A 13,593-nucleotide genomic window follows, 5' to 3' on the forward strand; every position below is an offset into this window, starting at 1 on the left:
TAATTTACTGAAACTTTGGATCTCAGGATTCCCAAATTCTCAGTCTAATTCTTCCTGTCCTGTTTCTCCACTGGAGTCTACTTTTCTGCAATGGTTTTTATGACAGTTTGTGACTTCTACCTAAATTTATACTTTTTTTAATCAATGTGTCTTTAATGCCTGTCTCCCGCAACTTTCAGCTACCTGAGGGCAGGGACCATGCCCACCTCGTCTACCACTCCTTTACGATGATCTGGAACGTAGTAGGCAGACAATAAACATTTCTGAAATAACTGACTGGGTGATGGGGTTCGGGAAGCCCACTGGGAGCAGTCGTCAAGGAGGCAGAGGCGCGCTCACTGAGGGAGGGTAATTTTTTCTAGGGCAGAAGGGAGTTGAGGTTGAAGCTTGCGTCACCTTTGGGTCCGTACTGGGTTCACTCGGATTAGCGTCTGCGGAACGCACGCTTGTTGTTGGGGGGCGGGGGGGTGGCGGGACGACCACGTCACCCCACAGCGGGGACGCGGTGCAAAGAGGGGGCGGGACGACCACAGAGAGGGCGGCGACGGAACGAGCGGCCGGATGCGGTCACCATAGAGACGGGGACTGACAGCGAGCGGAAGAGGAAGGAACGGGCCAGGCTGTGAGGTGGCAGCGGCTGCAGCGGCGGAACCGGCGCCTCGGGCCCTGGGGTCTGTTCCCCCTTCCCCGCCCTAGCCCTGCAAGGGGCGTCGGGGGCGCCGCTCCGGAGGACAGGAGCACGTCCCAGCCCCACGCCCTCACCCCCACTCCCCGGGACCGGGCTGGCCGCGGCCGCCATACCCCGGCCGCCCGTTATCCGCCCGCCGCCGCCCCTGGCCCGGCTGCAGGGGACTCGCCCTGGGGGCCTCGGGGTGTCCCTCGTTGTCCTTCGCCCACTGGCGCAGGCAGGGCTTTTGCCCCCGCTGACGGTCCTGAGAACGGAGTCTTTGCCCTCCTCTCCCCGCCGCGACCTCCATTCCCGTCGCCAGAACGAACGGGGTCTCCCTGCCCCTCCTCTACAGCCCCGTGACGCAGCCAGTTTTATTTCTGTTGTGAGACTAACGGCTAACACTCGCTTTGGGCCTTCTTTCTAGGACTAGAGTTGCTCTTTGATTGCTGAGAGGTAGACAGGGGCGCCGGGCTTGACAACGGGCGCACCGGAAGCCAGCCGAGCATCCGTGTGCCTTCACAGGATCCCTGCGTTGTCGCTAGCTGCACCTCTTCTCGGTTCGGTTTGGTTCGGTTTGGGTACCCGGGGCTCTGGTAAAACCAAACACCGAATCGCTCTTACGCGGCCGGGGTTACTGTCATTGGCCTCCCGTCCCTTCTCAGAGGATGGTGGGCAGCACCGGCCTCTCAGCAGCGGGGATTCAGAGAAGAACACCCTGCAGAGTGGCTCCATCAGCCATTGTGCTCCTCTGAGAGGCTCTCCGCGCTGAGTCACCGTATCCTCCGTCCACCGCATTAGGTGGCAGAACTTCTGTGCGCGGTGCCAGGGCTCCTGACCACTCCTGACTGCTGGGAGGGGTGGGTACCCTAGCCAGATGTTTCCTTAACACTCGGGAATAGAGTGGAAAGGCCCTGACCCCATCCCGGTGCTGGCCTTCAGCAGCCACTCAGCAGCCCCTGCAGTAAACTGAGTGAGACGTGGCCCCGCCAGGCGCTTTTTGGGAAAGGCCTGTGGAGTTAGGTTCCTCTAGCCGGGGGCTGTTGTGTTGATGGAGCATGTGCTTTTCCCCCAGCCCATCTTTATCGGTTGCTGCCATCTCTTGGCTTAGATCCAGACTACAGATGTATGTAGTCCTTTGGGGTTAGGTTTGACAGGATTGAGTTTTATTTCCTCTCGTTTTTCCTGGAAGCTTCACCATGAGTGGGTGAAATTGATTCGAATATTTACTATTTGGATTGAGGGTTAGAGCGAGCACCTTGACAACAGAAGGCCAGGCAGACATTTCCCGGGGATACTGGGCCTGGAAGCAAACATGCCTCGTTCTCTTGTTGACCTCATTGACCCCAGGTTCCCTTGTTAAAACTGCAGACCTACTCCCGGCCAGGTGCCCAGTTACCCACTGATCGATCCTTGAGGCTGTGCCCTCTGGGGCACGCACATGGCAGGGCCCACCGCCATGCGACTGAGCTCAGTGTTGGCTCTGCTGCGACCAGCACTGCCCCTCATCCTAGGGCTGTCTCTGGGGTGCAGCCTGAGCCTCTTGCGGGTTTCCTGGATCCAGGGTGAGGGAGAAGATCCCTGTGTAGTGGCTGTGGGGGAACCAGGAGGGCCACAGAATCTAGACTCAGGAACTCAGCTTGACCAAAGTGATGAAGACTTCAAACCCCGGATTGTCCCCTACTACAGGGATCCCAACAAGCCCTACAAGAAGGTGCTCAGGTGAGAGTTATGTGTGTGCATAGTCCCCAGACCCCAGTTTAGGGTTGCTCCAAGTCCTTGCCTCTGCCTTCACTGGTAATCATTGTAGGCTCCTTGAAGCAGTTCTTTGCCTTGTTATCCATCAGGGTTTGGTCCAATTTCTTCCTCCTCCTCAGGTCTGAGAAAGCCTCACCCATTGGTGTTAAATTAGGGGTTGGATGTTCTTCAACAGGGCAGGAATTGCATCTAACCCATCTCATCCAGCCTTGGTTGACCTCTCCCCAAATCAGTCCCAGTGTCGGCTACTCAGTGGATGCTCACTCCAGTAGCTCATTAATATGGATGAGGAGGTCTGTCCCTTGTCTTTTCTCAACTCCAGCTCACTAATTCCTAGGGGGACGTATGTGCTGGACACACTGAGTTCCTAAAGACTAGGGAGTTGACCCTTGGCATGCTGGTCTCCCTACAGGACTCGGTACATCCAGACAGAGCTGGGCTCTCGCGAGCGGTTGCTGGTGGCTGTCCTGACCTCCCGGGCCACACTGTCCACTCTGGCTGTGGCTGTGAACCGCACGGTGGCTCACCACTTCCCTCGGTTACTCTACTTCACTGGGCAGCGAGGGGCCCGGACTCCGGCAGGGATGCAGGTGGTATCCCACGGGGACGAACGGCCAGCCTGGCTCATGTCCGAGACCCTGCGCCATCTTCACACACACTTTGGGGCCGACTACGACTGGTTCTTCGTCATGCAGGATGACACGTATGTGCAGGCCCCCCGCCTGGCAGCCCTGGCTGGCCACCTCAGTATCAACCAAGACCTGTACCTGGGCCGGACGGAGGAGTTCATTGGCGCAGGCGAGCAGGCCCGATACTGCCACGGGGGCTTTGGCTACCTGTTGTCACGGAGCCTCCTGCTTCGATTGTGGCCGCATCTGGATGGCTGCCGAGGAGACATCCTCAGTGCCCGTCCCGATGAGTGGCTTGGCCGCTGCCTCATTGACTCTCTGGGCATCGGCTGTGTCTCACAGCACCAGGTGACAGCCCTTTCAAGTTAATCCCGGTCCCCGACAAGTTAGTAGTGACCGAGTGATTGGCCTCGAGGCTGGGTGCTGCTGGCACTTTCCCAGCAGCACCCTGGGGCTGTCGTTGTGCCTCTTCCAGCCCCAATCACCCCTCTAGCTCTCTCTTGCTCACCTCTGACAGTCTTAGATCCCTAGGGCCGTCACAAGTGGCATCTTGTCAGGGACCCTCTGAGCAAGCCAGAAAGGTGCCCCTTACCAGTCCTCCCACCTGGCCCCTTGCCTTCCGCCCCGTCCCCGACACTGGCACAGTCACCAATGATCTGGGAGTGTCCTAGAGATGGCCACTCTCCTGGAGGGGTAAGGTAGCCCAGGAACCTCCCTTTTGGTTGGTGAAGAGGGGACGATGCCAGAGGGGCCCCTCCTCCCAGACCAGAGTATTGGGAGTATTTGCTGGCTTCCGGCTTTCCTTCTTCTGAGGAACAGTGGGGTTCTTTGCCAGGGGCGGGGGCTAGGGCATCCCTAGTTGCCTAGCTAGCTCTCTCTTTTCCAAAATCCGTTGGTGAGAGTAAGGCTGAGGTTGAGGGGACACCAGAATGAGCTCCTGTGCCCTCCCTGCTTCTGCGGCTGTGGCAGTAATAGGTGTGGATGCTGAGCGTGGTCGAGGGCGGTCGGGCCGGGCAGCCCTCCCTGCGTGGCATTGATTGGTCTCATTGGTCCTCTAGGGGCAGCAGTATCGCTCGTTTGAACTGGCCAAAAACAGGGACCCCGAGAAGGAGGGGAGCTCGGCTTTCCTGAGTGCTTTTGCGGTGCACCCTGTCTCCGAGGGAACCCTCATGTACCGGCTCCACAAGCGCTTCAGTGCCCTGGAGCTGGAACGAGCGTACAGTGAAATAGAACAGCTGCAGGTGAGCCTGGGACCGGGGTTGGGGGTCAGAGGGAGCTTCAGGCATCCAGGCTCATGATGCGTGGGAGGGGAGGCTGGGCGAGGTAGGAGGAGGCTGACCATACCCCAATTTTAAATGACTCCAGGGAGAAGGGGCTCGGGGGGGTCCAGGTCAGTCAGAAGATAATCAAAGCTGGCATGACTTGGATGCACTTGAAAGGGTTTGCAGGTGAGCTCTGAGGATCGGGCTTGGTAGAGTGCTTAGATAGAACAGTGGTTTGTGTTTTTTTGGGGGGGTTTTGGGTTTTTTTTTTTGAGTTTTATATAAGTTAAGTGAATTAATGTTTGCTTGTTTTTAACATCTTTATTGGAGTCTAAGAATAGTGTTTTTTTAATTTTTGAATTTTTTGGCCCCCCTGCGCAGCTCGCAGGATCCTAGTTCCCCGAGCAGGGACCAAACCCGTGCCCCCTGCAGTGGAAGCTCGGAGTCTTGACCACCAGGGAAGTCCTGACAGAATAGTTTTAATTCCTCTCCAGCAAGGAGGCAAAAACCTAGAAGTCCCTGAACCTCCAGCACCGCCCTTAGAAGGTCCAAGGGCAGAAGGTAGAGGCACTCTCTGCTTGACCGCGGGGGTTGTCTGAGGTGGGGTACAGGTGAAAACAAAGGGCTCTCTATGAAGAGAGAGCGAGTGCTTTGAGGATGGAAGAGAAAGACTGCCCAGCTTTAGACTTCAGGGTGCTTTAACCTCCACGGAAGCACATTTCCCACCCCCTCCTCCTCACAGCAGCTGTGAAAGGCGGCTATGATTCGTGTGCCTTTGCACCTTCCCGATTAAAGAATGTAAAGTACAGGGAAGTAAGCAATGAGCCTCACTGAGTGCTCCTGGGGTCAGGGCAGACCTCAGGCCCCCGGACGCCAGAGTGGGGTGGGGTCCTGACTACCTAGCAGGGCACTAACTGGGCGTCCCTCCCACCCAGGCTCAGATCCGGAACCTGACCGTGCTGACCCCTGAGGGGGAGGCAGGCCTGAGCTGGCCCATTGGGCTCCCGGCCCCTTTTACACCGCACTCTCGTTTTGAGGTGCTGGCCTGGGACTACTTCACAGAGCAGCACACCTTCTCCTGTGCAGACGGGGCCCCCAAGTGCCCACTGCAAGGGGCTAGCAGGGCAGATGTGGGCGACGCCGTGGAGACTGCTTTGGAGCAGCTGAATCGGCGCTATCAGCCCCGCCTGCGCTTCCAGAAGCAGCGGCTGCTCAACGGCTACCGGCGCTTTGATCCAGCGCGGGGCATGGAGTACACCCTGGACCTGCTGCTGGAAGCCGTGACGCAGCGCGGGCACCGGCGGGCCCTGGCCCACAGGGTCAGCCTGCTGCGGCCCCTGAGCCGGGTGGAGATCCTCCCCATGCCCTACGTCACCGAGGCCACCCGCGTGCAGCTCGTGCTGCCGCTGCTGGTGGCCGAAGCCGCCGCGGCCCCTGCGTTCCTGGAGGCCTTTGCAGCCGGTGTCCTGGAGCCGCGCGAGCATGCCTTGCTCACCCTGTTGCTGGTCTACGGGCCGCGGGAAGGGGGCCGAGGGGCCCCGGACCCGTTTCTTGGGGTGAAGGCTGCAGCGGCTGAGTTGGAACGACGGTACCCTGGGACGAGGCTGGCCTGGCTCGCTGTGCGCGCGGAGGCCCCTTCCCAGGTGCGGCTCCTGGACGTGGTCTCCAAGAAGCACCCCGTGGACACGCTCTTCTTCCTCACCACCGTGTGGACCAGGCCCGGGCCCGAAGTCCTCAACCGCTGCCGCATGAACGCCATCTCCGGCTGGCAGGCCTTCTTCCCGGTCCACTTCCAGGAGTTCAGCCCCGCCCTGGCACCACAGAGATCTCCCCAAGGGCCCCCGGGGGCCGGCCCCGACCCCCCGTCCCCTCCTGGCGCTGAGCCTGCCCGGGGGGCCCCTGTTGGGGGCAGGTTTGACCGACAGGCTTCCGCAGAGGGCTGCTTCTACAACGCCGACTACCTGGCGGCCCGAGCCCGGCTGGCCGGTGAACTGGCAGGCCAGGAAGAGGAGGAAGCCCTGGAGGGGCTGGAGGTGATGGATGTTTTCCTCCGGTTCTCAGGGCTCCACCTTTTCCGGGCCGTGGAGCCAGGGCTGGTGCAGAAGTTCTCCGCGCGTGACTGCAGCCCGCGGCTCAGCGAGGACCTCTACCACCGCTGCCGCCTCAGCAACCTGGAGGGGCTGGGGGGCCGTGCGCAGCTCGCCATGGCTCTGTTTGAGCAGGAGCAGGCCAATAGCACCTAGCGCGGCCCGGGGCCCTGCGCCTCCACTTAGGGCCCTTCGGCCTTAGCCCCGGCAAGCCCGGGCAACGTGGATGGACAGATGGAGGGCTTGTTGCTGTATTTCTGAATAAGAAAATGTCATTAAAAGTGTCTTCTGCCGAACTGTTTTTAGGTCTAGGGAAAATGGAGTAAGAAGACTCGGAGGGAGGGGGTGGGGGTTTCCCAGAGGGACCCACGCCCTCCCCTTCCTCCTCCGCCCCCCCAGTTACCAACGACCACACGGCTGTTATCAGGTGAACACCTTTAATCCAGCCCCTGCCTCACCCGTGAGGCATCGTAGGGCGCAGGGCAGGGCCTGAGGCCCCGGCGGTGCTCGGTGCCCCGGCGGTGATGGCGCGCAGGGCTCCTAGGTGTTGCGCACAACCAGGGACTGCTCCAGCTCCTGCCGGCGCTGCTGGATCTGCAGAGCGAGAGCAGGAGCAGGTTACGTGCTGCTGGTGAGTGACAGGCTCCCGCCCGCCCTGGAGGAGCAGCTGGGAGCAGGGAAGGCTCCCCAGCAGCGGCGGCGAGGGGGAGGGTGGAGCGGCTGCGGGGCCCTTCGCACCTTGCAATAGAAGTAGCGGCTGACGGCTTCCTGGGACCAGGGCTGGTGGTAGAACTCAGCCCGGCGCTCCTCCTCAGGGTTGCCTGCTACATCTGTCATCACCTGGGAGGGAGCAGTGGGGTCAGCCCTGAGCCCGGACCCCCTCCAGCCCCTGTGAACAACGTTTACTGTCTTCCCAATGTGCTTGTCTTCCATCCAGTGCTCCCCGAGTCCCCTTCACCTTGAGGTCCCGGCTCTGGGAGCGGAGGAGGTCTTGGATGTAGCCTTTGGGGTCTCTGGAGAAGCTTAGCATGAAGTCCCTCTGGATCTTGAGCTGGTTTATGGACTCAATCGTCTCGTGGATCTACAGGTAGAAAGACAGAGGCTTTCACCTGGCTGTGCTGATGTGTGAGAGGAAGGGAAAGTGGGGGGCGGTACGGGGGCGGGGAAGGGGTTTGCTGCTGTTCCTTTGAAGGGCAATCCCTCGGGTCCCTGATGCCGAGGCCGTCCCAGGGAAAGGGGGACGGGTGGAGCTCCAGGTAGCGAGGGAAGGGCCGCCTCCCCTTCCTCCCTCCATAGGCCCCCGTCCTCGTCTGTTCTGTCTGTGCTCGTGTCCCTCTGGGTTAACGTCCCCCTCCAGCTCCGGGTCCGGCCCCACCTTACTGTCCAGGGCGCTGATCTCCTGCTGGTTGGCCGTGGACAGGAGGAAGCTGCTCATCTGCCCTTTCAGCGGCTCCTCGACCTCCACGTCAATGTCATAGCACGCCGTCTTCTTCTGGTCCGACGGGTCCACGCTGCCAGGGGAGTCCAGCCCTTGGCGTCCGTGCCGCCCCCACAGAGGCCAAGGGCGCTGGGGCCCGAAGCAGAGGGGAGGGGCGGCGTGGTGGGGGGAGGCAGAGGGAGGGGCAGGGAGGGCAGGACCACCACGGAGAGTCCCTGTTCTCAGGAGCAGCGGGGGACCTCACCTGATGACGTGGTTGATGACAATGGGGTCGGGGGGTAATAGCAGAGCTGTGAGGCGCTGGGGAATCTCCGAAAACTTCAGCCGGGGACAATCAAAAATCTGAAGTGGGAGAGAGAGAGCGCTCTTCTGTGCCTGCAAGGGCACAGTTTCCGTCCTGAAAAGCCCACGAGAAGCCAGCGCTCACGGGGCTGGGGCCAGGTGGGCTGCGAGCAGAGGAACGCTGCCGGGGAGGGGTGTGCAGTGCGTGGGGGAGAGCACGGCCCTGGGTCGGCCGGCGCGGGTGGGAGTCCTGCTTCCACCGCCCACTGTGCAGCCCTGAGCAACTTACTTAACAGCTCGGCCTCAGTTTCTTCATCTCTGGAAAGGGGATGGTAATGGTACCCATCTCAAGGGGTTGTTAGAATTAAATGAGTCCGTTACACATAAAGTGCTTGGGACAGTGCTCGGCATGTGGTAAGCGCTCAATAAATATCGACTGTTGTTTTTACTACTCAGGTCTACCTGTTGTATTTATTTTAAAATTATTATTAAAAAATATTATTAATAATCTCTAGTTTGGTAGAACTCTTGTCAAATCACTTCCACAGCAATTTGATTTTCCTAACTGCCCGGTGGGCTAGACGGGACAGGTATTGTTATCACCCTGTTGTAAAGATAAGGAACAAGGCTCAAAATAGCTAAGTAATCTACCCAGAGTCTAGACCCAGGACTAGAACTCGGGGATCCTAATTCCAAGTGACAAGAATGTGTTCCCCAAAGCTGTTGGCCTCCTGGGGTTCCAGATCTTCCTCACCTGGGGTGGCTAAGATGGGTGGGCCACCGCACAGAGCTGTGCCATGGCAGAGCCTGGACCGGAACCCTGGTCTCTGGCTCCGAGACCGCTTCAGACGGAGTCGAGAAGTCCTTAGTAGGAGCACTTCCCCTACCGGTAACTCTGCCTGCTCCCCGGGGCCCCGGGCTCGGGGGAGAGGGTACCTGCTGGAAATACTTGTCCCCGTTGATGTATTCCTTGTCGTGCGAGTCCTGCAGCCTGTTGGTCTTCACGTACTGCCACAGGGCCTGGACGATGGCTGAGCGGCTCTGTGTGTGCAACCCCAGCAGGCGGGCCAGGCGGGGATCCAGTTTGAACTGGGGAGGCTGGGAAAAGGTGACCATGAAAATTAGGTAAAAGAGAGAGAGTGGAAAGAGGTCAGGGCCAGGCGGCTTGGGCCTCGGCGGCAGGGGTGCGGTGCCCGGGCTCCTTGGAAACATGCTCTGGAGAGGGCGGGGTAGGGAGAACAGGATCTCTCAGGACGCGCACCTTTGAGGCCGGGGCCCGCCCCGTCTCGGAGAAAGGGCGTGGGGGGCTGAGGGCCTCGTGTGGTGTCTGGGGGGCGGGGCACACCTGGTAGTCCAGCATGAGGAGCAGGGTGCAGCGCACACTCAGGTCCCCCGGCCTCTTCACCTGGAACCCATCCGTCTCCTGCGTGGTGGGCGTCCGGTGCCACTGTCCAGGGGATAAGAGCTGGCTCACCTCACAGCCCCAACCGAGCTGGCGGGGCTAGAGCCCTGGTGGCGGGGCCTCCCTCATCCAAACCTGTGCAGCTGACGGGACTGCGGGCTGCGGAAGCGGGGCAGGTTCAAGGGCAGAAGGGGTCTGGGTCTTACCTCCACTAGGTGGTTGTCAGGGCCGTAAAGGTCTTTGTCCAGCTCAATGACCAAACTCTTGAAGAAGGAAGAAAACTTCCGCTTCTGCTTGCTGGGCTGTGGGAGAGGAGCGGACCGTGGGGGCAGAACAGGGACCGTCGGGGCAGAATGAGTTGGGAGCGGGGGCGGGGTGGGGGGCTGGTCGGGCAGGGCAGCACAGTCAGAAGCAGGCCTCCAGCCAGACGTCTCTCTAGACCACCCCCGCCCCCGGCCAGGGCTGACGTCCTCGTCCTGAGTGCTGCTAGTCTAGTACTGTCCTCAGCTCGGCCCCATACCCACCCCAGGACACCTGGAGAGACCTGGGCCAGGACGTACGTCATCCAGGAGCTTCCCCTCCACCCGCAGCTCCCAGGAGGCAATGCTGCCGTCAGAATCCTCAGCATCGGGCTTCGCAGGGTTAAAAGTGTTGGAGATATAAAGACGCAGCTTCCGCTTTTGCTGTAGAAATAAAGAGTGTAGTACAGGGGCGAGCCCGCTTCTCCATTCTGGGGATAGGACTTAGCCCCCTCTTCCTGCCCCCGAGCCAAGGCACCTTCATTGGCCTCTTCAGAGCCTCCTGGATGTCCACCCGCTTCCGCATGATGGTTTGATCCAGTTTCCTCTCAAAGGCCAGGAGGTCCATGTAAGCCTGGGACTCTGGGACCAGCTCCCGGATCTGGAAGAGGAGGAACAAGGCCGGGAACCAGGGGCTCAGCCAGCCTTGCAGGTGGAATGTGCGTGCTTCATGTGGTCCCAAGACACAAAGAGCGTGGCGGGGAGCTGGCCAGGAGGTTCAGGGCGTGGAACTCTGAGGGCAGGAGCGAGAGCTCTCCCCAGGACTCCGAAGCCAGCAATAAAGGCCTTGACGTGTGGGGATAAAAACTGCTGCTCCCACTAGGGAGAAGCAGTGCATCTCAACACTAGGGGAGGCCGGAGCACCCAGGGAGCCCAGCAAGCGCTAGGGCTTCACCTCCTCGTCTTGTCCTCTCCCTTGTCACACGGCCTCTGCGTTTCCCTTGGGTGTCTGCAAAGTGGAGAGGACGGACCCTGGCGTCCCTGGGACAGGTGATGTCGCTGCCTGCCTCTCCCCTGGCTCATGGCTGCTCAACCATGCTGCTCCTTAGCCAGCTCGGCCTGGGCCCTCTTACAAGCCTGGGCCTTCTGGCCAGCTTCTGCGCCCTGCACTGCCCCTGCCAGCCTGTGATCCCCGAGCTCTCATCTCCTCTTTGTCCCACGCCTTTATGTCTTCAGACCGCTGGAACTCAACCTACTGCACCCCAGACCCAGTATCCTAACCCTACGGCTCTGCTTCTTCCCTCCGCCCCACCCCCTCCCTCTGGCCTGGGGAGCCTCACTTCTTAATTAGCTTTTTGAACAAAAAGTGAAAGTGACTGTGATGCTGAAGCGCAGCTCCTGAGGGGGGAGGGGAAGAGGCACGGGGTGGCAGGGGAGCGGGGAAGGAGGGCGGAGCAGCAAAGGGTGGGGGGTGGGCTGGGGGCTGCTGTGAAAGGCACTCACCCTTTGAGGGAGGATTTTGTCAGCCATCTTCCTCCTCTTGGCACTGTACATTTTTTAAAGAAAAAACCAGGTTACCATGGCGACAGATCTGGGAGTAACGAGGCCACCTGCTAAATTATCCCGACATCTCAGCCCGCCTGGCTGGGGTTCCCACAGCCCGCTCGTCTGCCTGCCCAAGGGGCTAGGATGCTGGTGTGTGGCACTGGCGCTCTGTCCTCTCAGGGGGGAGCAGAGGTGACCCCGTCCTTTCTCCAGCCTGGGAGCCCCTTTCTGCTCCACCACATCCTCAGGGCCATCAAAATGAGACTTAGAAGGGGCTGGGGGTAGGGGAGCTGCAGAAGCCTTTGAGGAAAGCTGGGAAGGGGGGAGGACAGAGGAGAGGGGGGGATGGATTCTGAGGACTCTCTTTCTCTGCTAAGCAGGGTGCACAGTCCAAGGTGGCCTGAGCTCAAAGAGAGGGGAGCTGACACCCCGGCCCATCCCTGGAGCAGGAAGTGATGGTGTGAAGCTGGTGAGGACTTGCACCCCTGCCACCCTGGGCTTGGAAGGGGACACTGATGGGCAGGGGGTGCTCATGCTCTTGGGCCACCTGACAGCAGGGTCCAGGGGCACACCCATAGGTATCCAGAGAGCGTGGATAGGACGTTCTCCTGAGGGGTGTGGCTGTGGCTGGACCTGGGGTAGCAGCTGGGACTTGGACTCGATCTACTAGCTGCTTCTGACTCCCAAAAGCACCCCAGAAAATCCATGGCAAGTAGAAATTAGAACCCAGCCTAGAGGATGGCTGCATACTGCCCCCTTGTGGTGTTCTCAACCACTGCCCCCCCTCTGTCCAAAAATCTGTTCTAAGGCTAGGCAAGCAGTTTTCATTAAAGGTCTGATTTGTTTTGAAAAAATTATCTCTGTGAAACTCTCCATTTATACAAGATAAATCAGGGACTCTTTACTGTATAAAAGGATGACTCACTTTGCAAAAGAATTCATCATGGAATTCCTATAAATGGTGAATTTTCCTTGCTATGTAAAAAATATTTAATAATGCGGTAAAATCCATATTGCACCTTTTATAAGACTCCATCTGGTGTGCAAAGGGAAACATGTGTGTTTGGCTAAATAGTGAAACCCAGAGGGGTATCTCTCTTGCCAGGCACCAGCAGGGGCTTTTGGGGTGCCACCAGCTGGCTCAGACAAGTAAATAGGCTGGCCCTTGATGGTTTGGGGGCAGACCTGATCCAGAGGACAGATTATGGCAACTCTTCAACATTTGATTGATAAAGAATCACCTGAGAGCACAGTGGGGCAGCGACTGGCCACCCACGGGGCAAATCCCCAGGCTCCACCCCCCCCCCCCCCGGCCAGAGATTCAGATTAAGAAGATCTGGAGTGGGGCTTTTAAACAGCCAAGCCAGCGGGTTCCGAGGAAGGCACCCTGGACCACCACACTAAGAAACAGTCTAAAGCTCTGACCTCAGTCCCAGTGTCAGCCCGCCTGCACCCCAAAGCCTGAAGCATCACCCAGAACCTGGGGACTGGGGTGGAGAGAGGGACAGAGCAGGTGACAAGGAGAAGGGCGCGACGGCCGCAGCCTGTCTCTACGGTGGGCACACAAAGGAACCAGACCAGTGCCCCCTCAGCCCGCCTCCCGGGAGGGCATCCCACCCAGGACGCCTGTTCCCTGCTGGTCGTTCTCCTCCCGCTTCCAATCCCGCTCCTCGCCCACCCCGTCCCTGAGGGTCCTGCGTCCGCCCCCTCTGCTCTGGGCCCCTCTTACCTGCGGCTCCGCGCGGGGGCGGTGGGCACCGGCTGGCCCTGGCTCTGGGCCTGGCTCTGGCCGGGCGGGGGCGCTGCTCGCTTGCGGGCGGGCTCCATGCCCGCGGGGGCCAGGCCGGGTCGCACGGCGGGGCTGCCCATGTACGGGGAGCCCGGGGGTCCCATGGGCGCCCCCTGGTGGGGCATCCGGGCTCCAGACGGCATCCCGGGGCGCTGGGGAGGCGGGGGGTGAAGCAGACACAGGCGTCCGCCGGTCAGACCAGGGCCCCTGTTCCAGGCGCGGCGAGCTGCGTCTCTCCCATCCCAAGCCCCCGGCCCGTGACCCTGCTGCCGACGGCTCGAGCGAGGGGTGGGCGGGGGCGCCGGAACCGCGCGGCTTTGGCGGAGGGGGGCTTTGCGTCTCGCTGCAGGAAGCTAACTGAAGCCAGGCAACCGCACAGGGTACTGCCAGCCTCGGATTTGCGGAAGGTGCCGCGAAAATGAATATTAATGGCGCCTTTCAACCTTTTTAAAGGATGTTCACATCCACATGCTCCTCTGCAAGACAGTCGGAGCG

General features: G+C 60.0%; 2 protein-coding genes across 6 annotated transcripts in view; one reads left to right on the top strand and one right to left on the bottom strand.

The window, feature by feature from the left end:
* The first annotated feature begins 581 nt into the window (after positions 1 to 581).
* CHPF2 (chondroitin polymerizing factor 2) lies at positions 582 to 6,699 on the top strand. 4 transcript variants are annotated; one of them, XM_060108832.1, is made up of 5 exons: positions 582 to 1,640; positions 2,039 to 2,389; positions 2,838 to 3,402; positions 4,113 to 4,295; positions 5,252 to 6,699. In XM_060108832.1, exons 2-5 carry the CDS (start codon positions 2,109 to 2,111, stop codon positions 6,557 to 6,559), a joined length of 2,337 nt encoding a protein of 778 aa, XP_059964815.1. In that variant the 5' UTR covers positions 582 to 1,640; positions 2,039 to 2,108; the 3' UTR covers positions 6,560 to 6,699. The 4 variants fall into 4 exon arrangements, with proteins under 4 accessions (XP_059964815.1, XP_059964814.1, XP_059964813.1 ...); XM_060108831.1 differs by having other exon boundaries at positions 582 to 1,445; positions 1,570 to 2,389; XM_060108830.1 differs by having other exon boundaries at positions 587 to 671; positions 1,095 to 2,389.
* A 124-nt stretch (positions 6,700 to 6,823) lies between these two features.
* Positions 6,824 to 13,593, bottom strand: part of SMARCD3 (SWI/SNF related, matrix associated, actin dependent regulator of chromatin, subfamily d, member 3) — a 32,970-nt gene continuing 26,200 nt past the window's right edge. For both annotated transcript variants that reach the window (XM_060108835.1, XM_060108834.1), the window contains 12 exons: positions 13,039 to 13,250; positions 11,268 to 11,310; positions 10,303 to 10,425; positions 10,086 to 10,208; positions 9,732 to 9,827; positions 9,469 to 9,570; positions 9,060 to 9,221; positions 8,086 to 8,183; positions 7,779 to 7,914; positions 7,362 to 7,484; positions 7,142 to 7,243; positions 6,824 to 6,997 (listed from right to left, as the gene is read on the bottom strand). In XM_060108835.1, coding sequence (XP_059964818.1) covers positions 6,944 to 6,997; positions 7,142 to 7,243; positions 7,362 to 7,484; positions 7,779 to 7,914; positions 8,086 to 8,183; positions 9,060 to 9,221; positions 9,469 to 9,570; positions 9,732 to 9,827; positions 10,086 to 10,208; positions 10,303 to 10,425; positions 11,268 to 11,310; positions 13,039 to 13,250 — 1,374 coding nt within the window. In that variant the 3' untranslated portion in view covers positions 6,824 to 6,943. The remainder of the gene's footprint in view (positions 6,998 to 7,141; positions 7,244 to 7,361; positions 7,485 to 7,778; positions 7,915 to 8,085; positions 8,184 to 9,059; positions 9,222 to 9,468; positions 9,571 to 9,731; positions 9,828 to 10,085; positions 10,209 to 10,302; positions 10,426 to 11,267; positions 11,311 to 13,038; positions 13,251 to 13,593) is intronic.

This window comes from Mesoplodon densirostris, chromosome 9 (genome assembly GCF_025265405.1).
Source record: "Mesoplodon densirostris isolate mMesDen1 chromosome 9, mMesDen1 primary haplotype, whole genome shotgun sequence".
Lineage (NCBI taxonomy): Eukaryota > Metazoa > Chordata > Mammalia > Artiodactyla > Ziphiidae > Mesoplodon > Mesoplodon densirostris.

Coding starts and splice junctions, on each gene's coding strand:
- CHPF2 (XM_060108832.1), top strand. CDS start 2,109: ATGGCAGGGCCCACCGCCATGCGACTGAGCTCAGTGTTGGCTCTGCTG. Junction 2,390..2,837: donor CCCTACAAGAAGGTGCTCAG/GTGAGAGTTATG, acceptor GTCTCCCTACAG/GACTCGGTACATCCAGACAG. Junction 4,296..5,251: donor GTGAAATAGAACAGCTGCAG/GTGAGCCTGGGA, acceptor CCTCCCACCCAG/GCTCAGATCCGGAACCTGAC.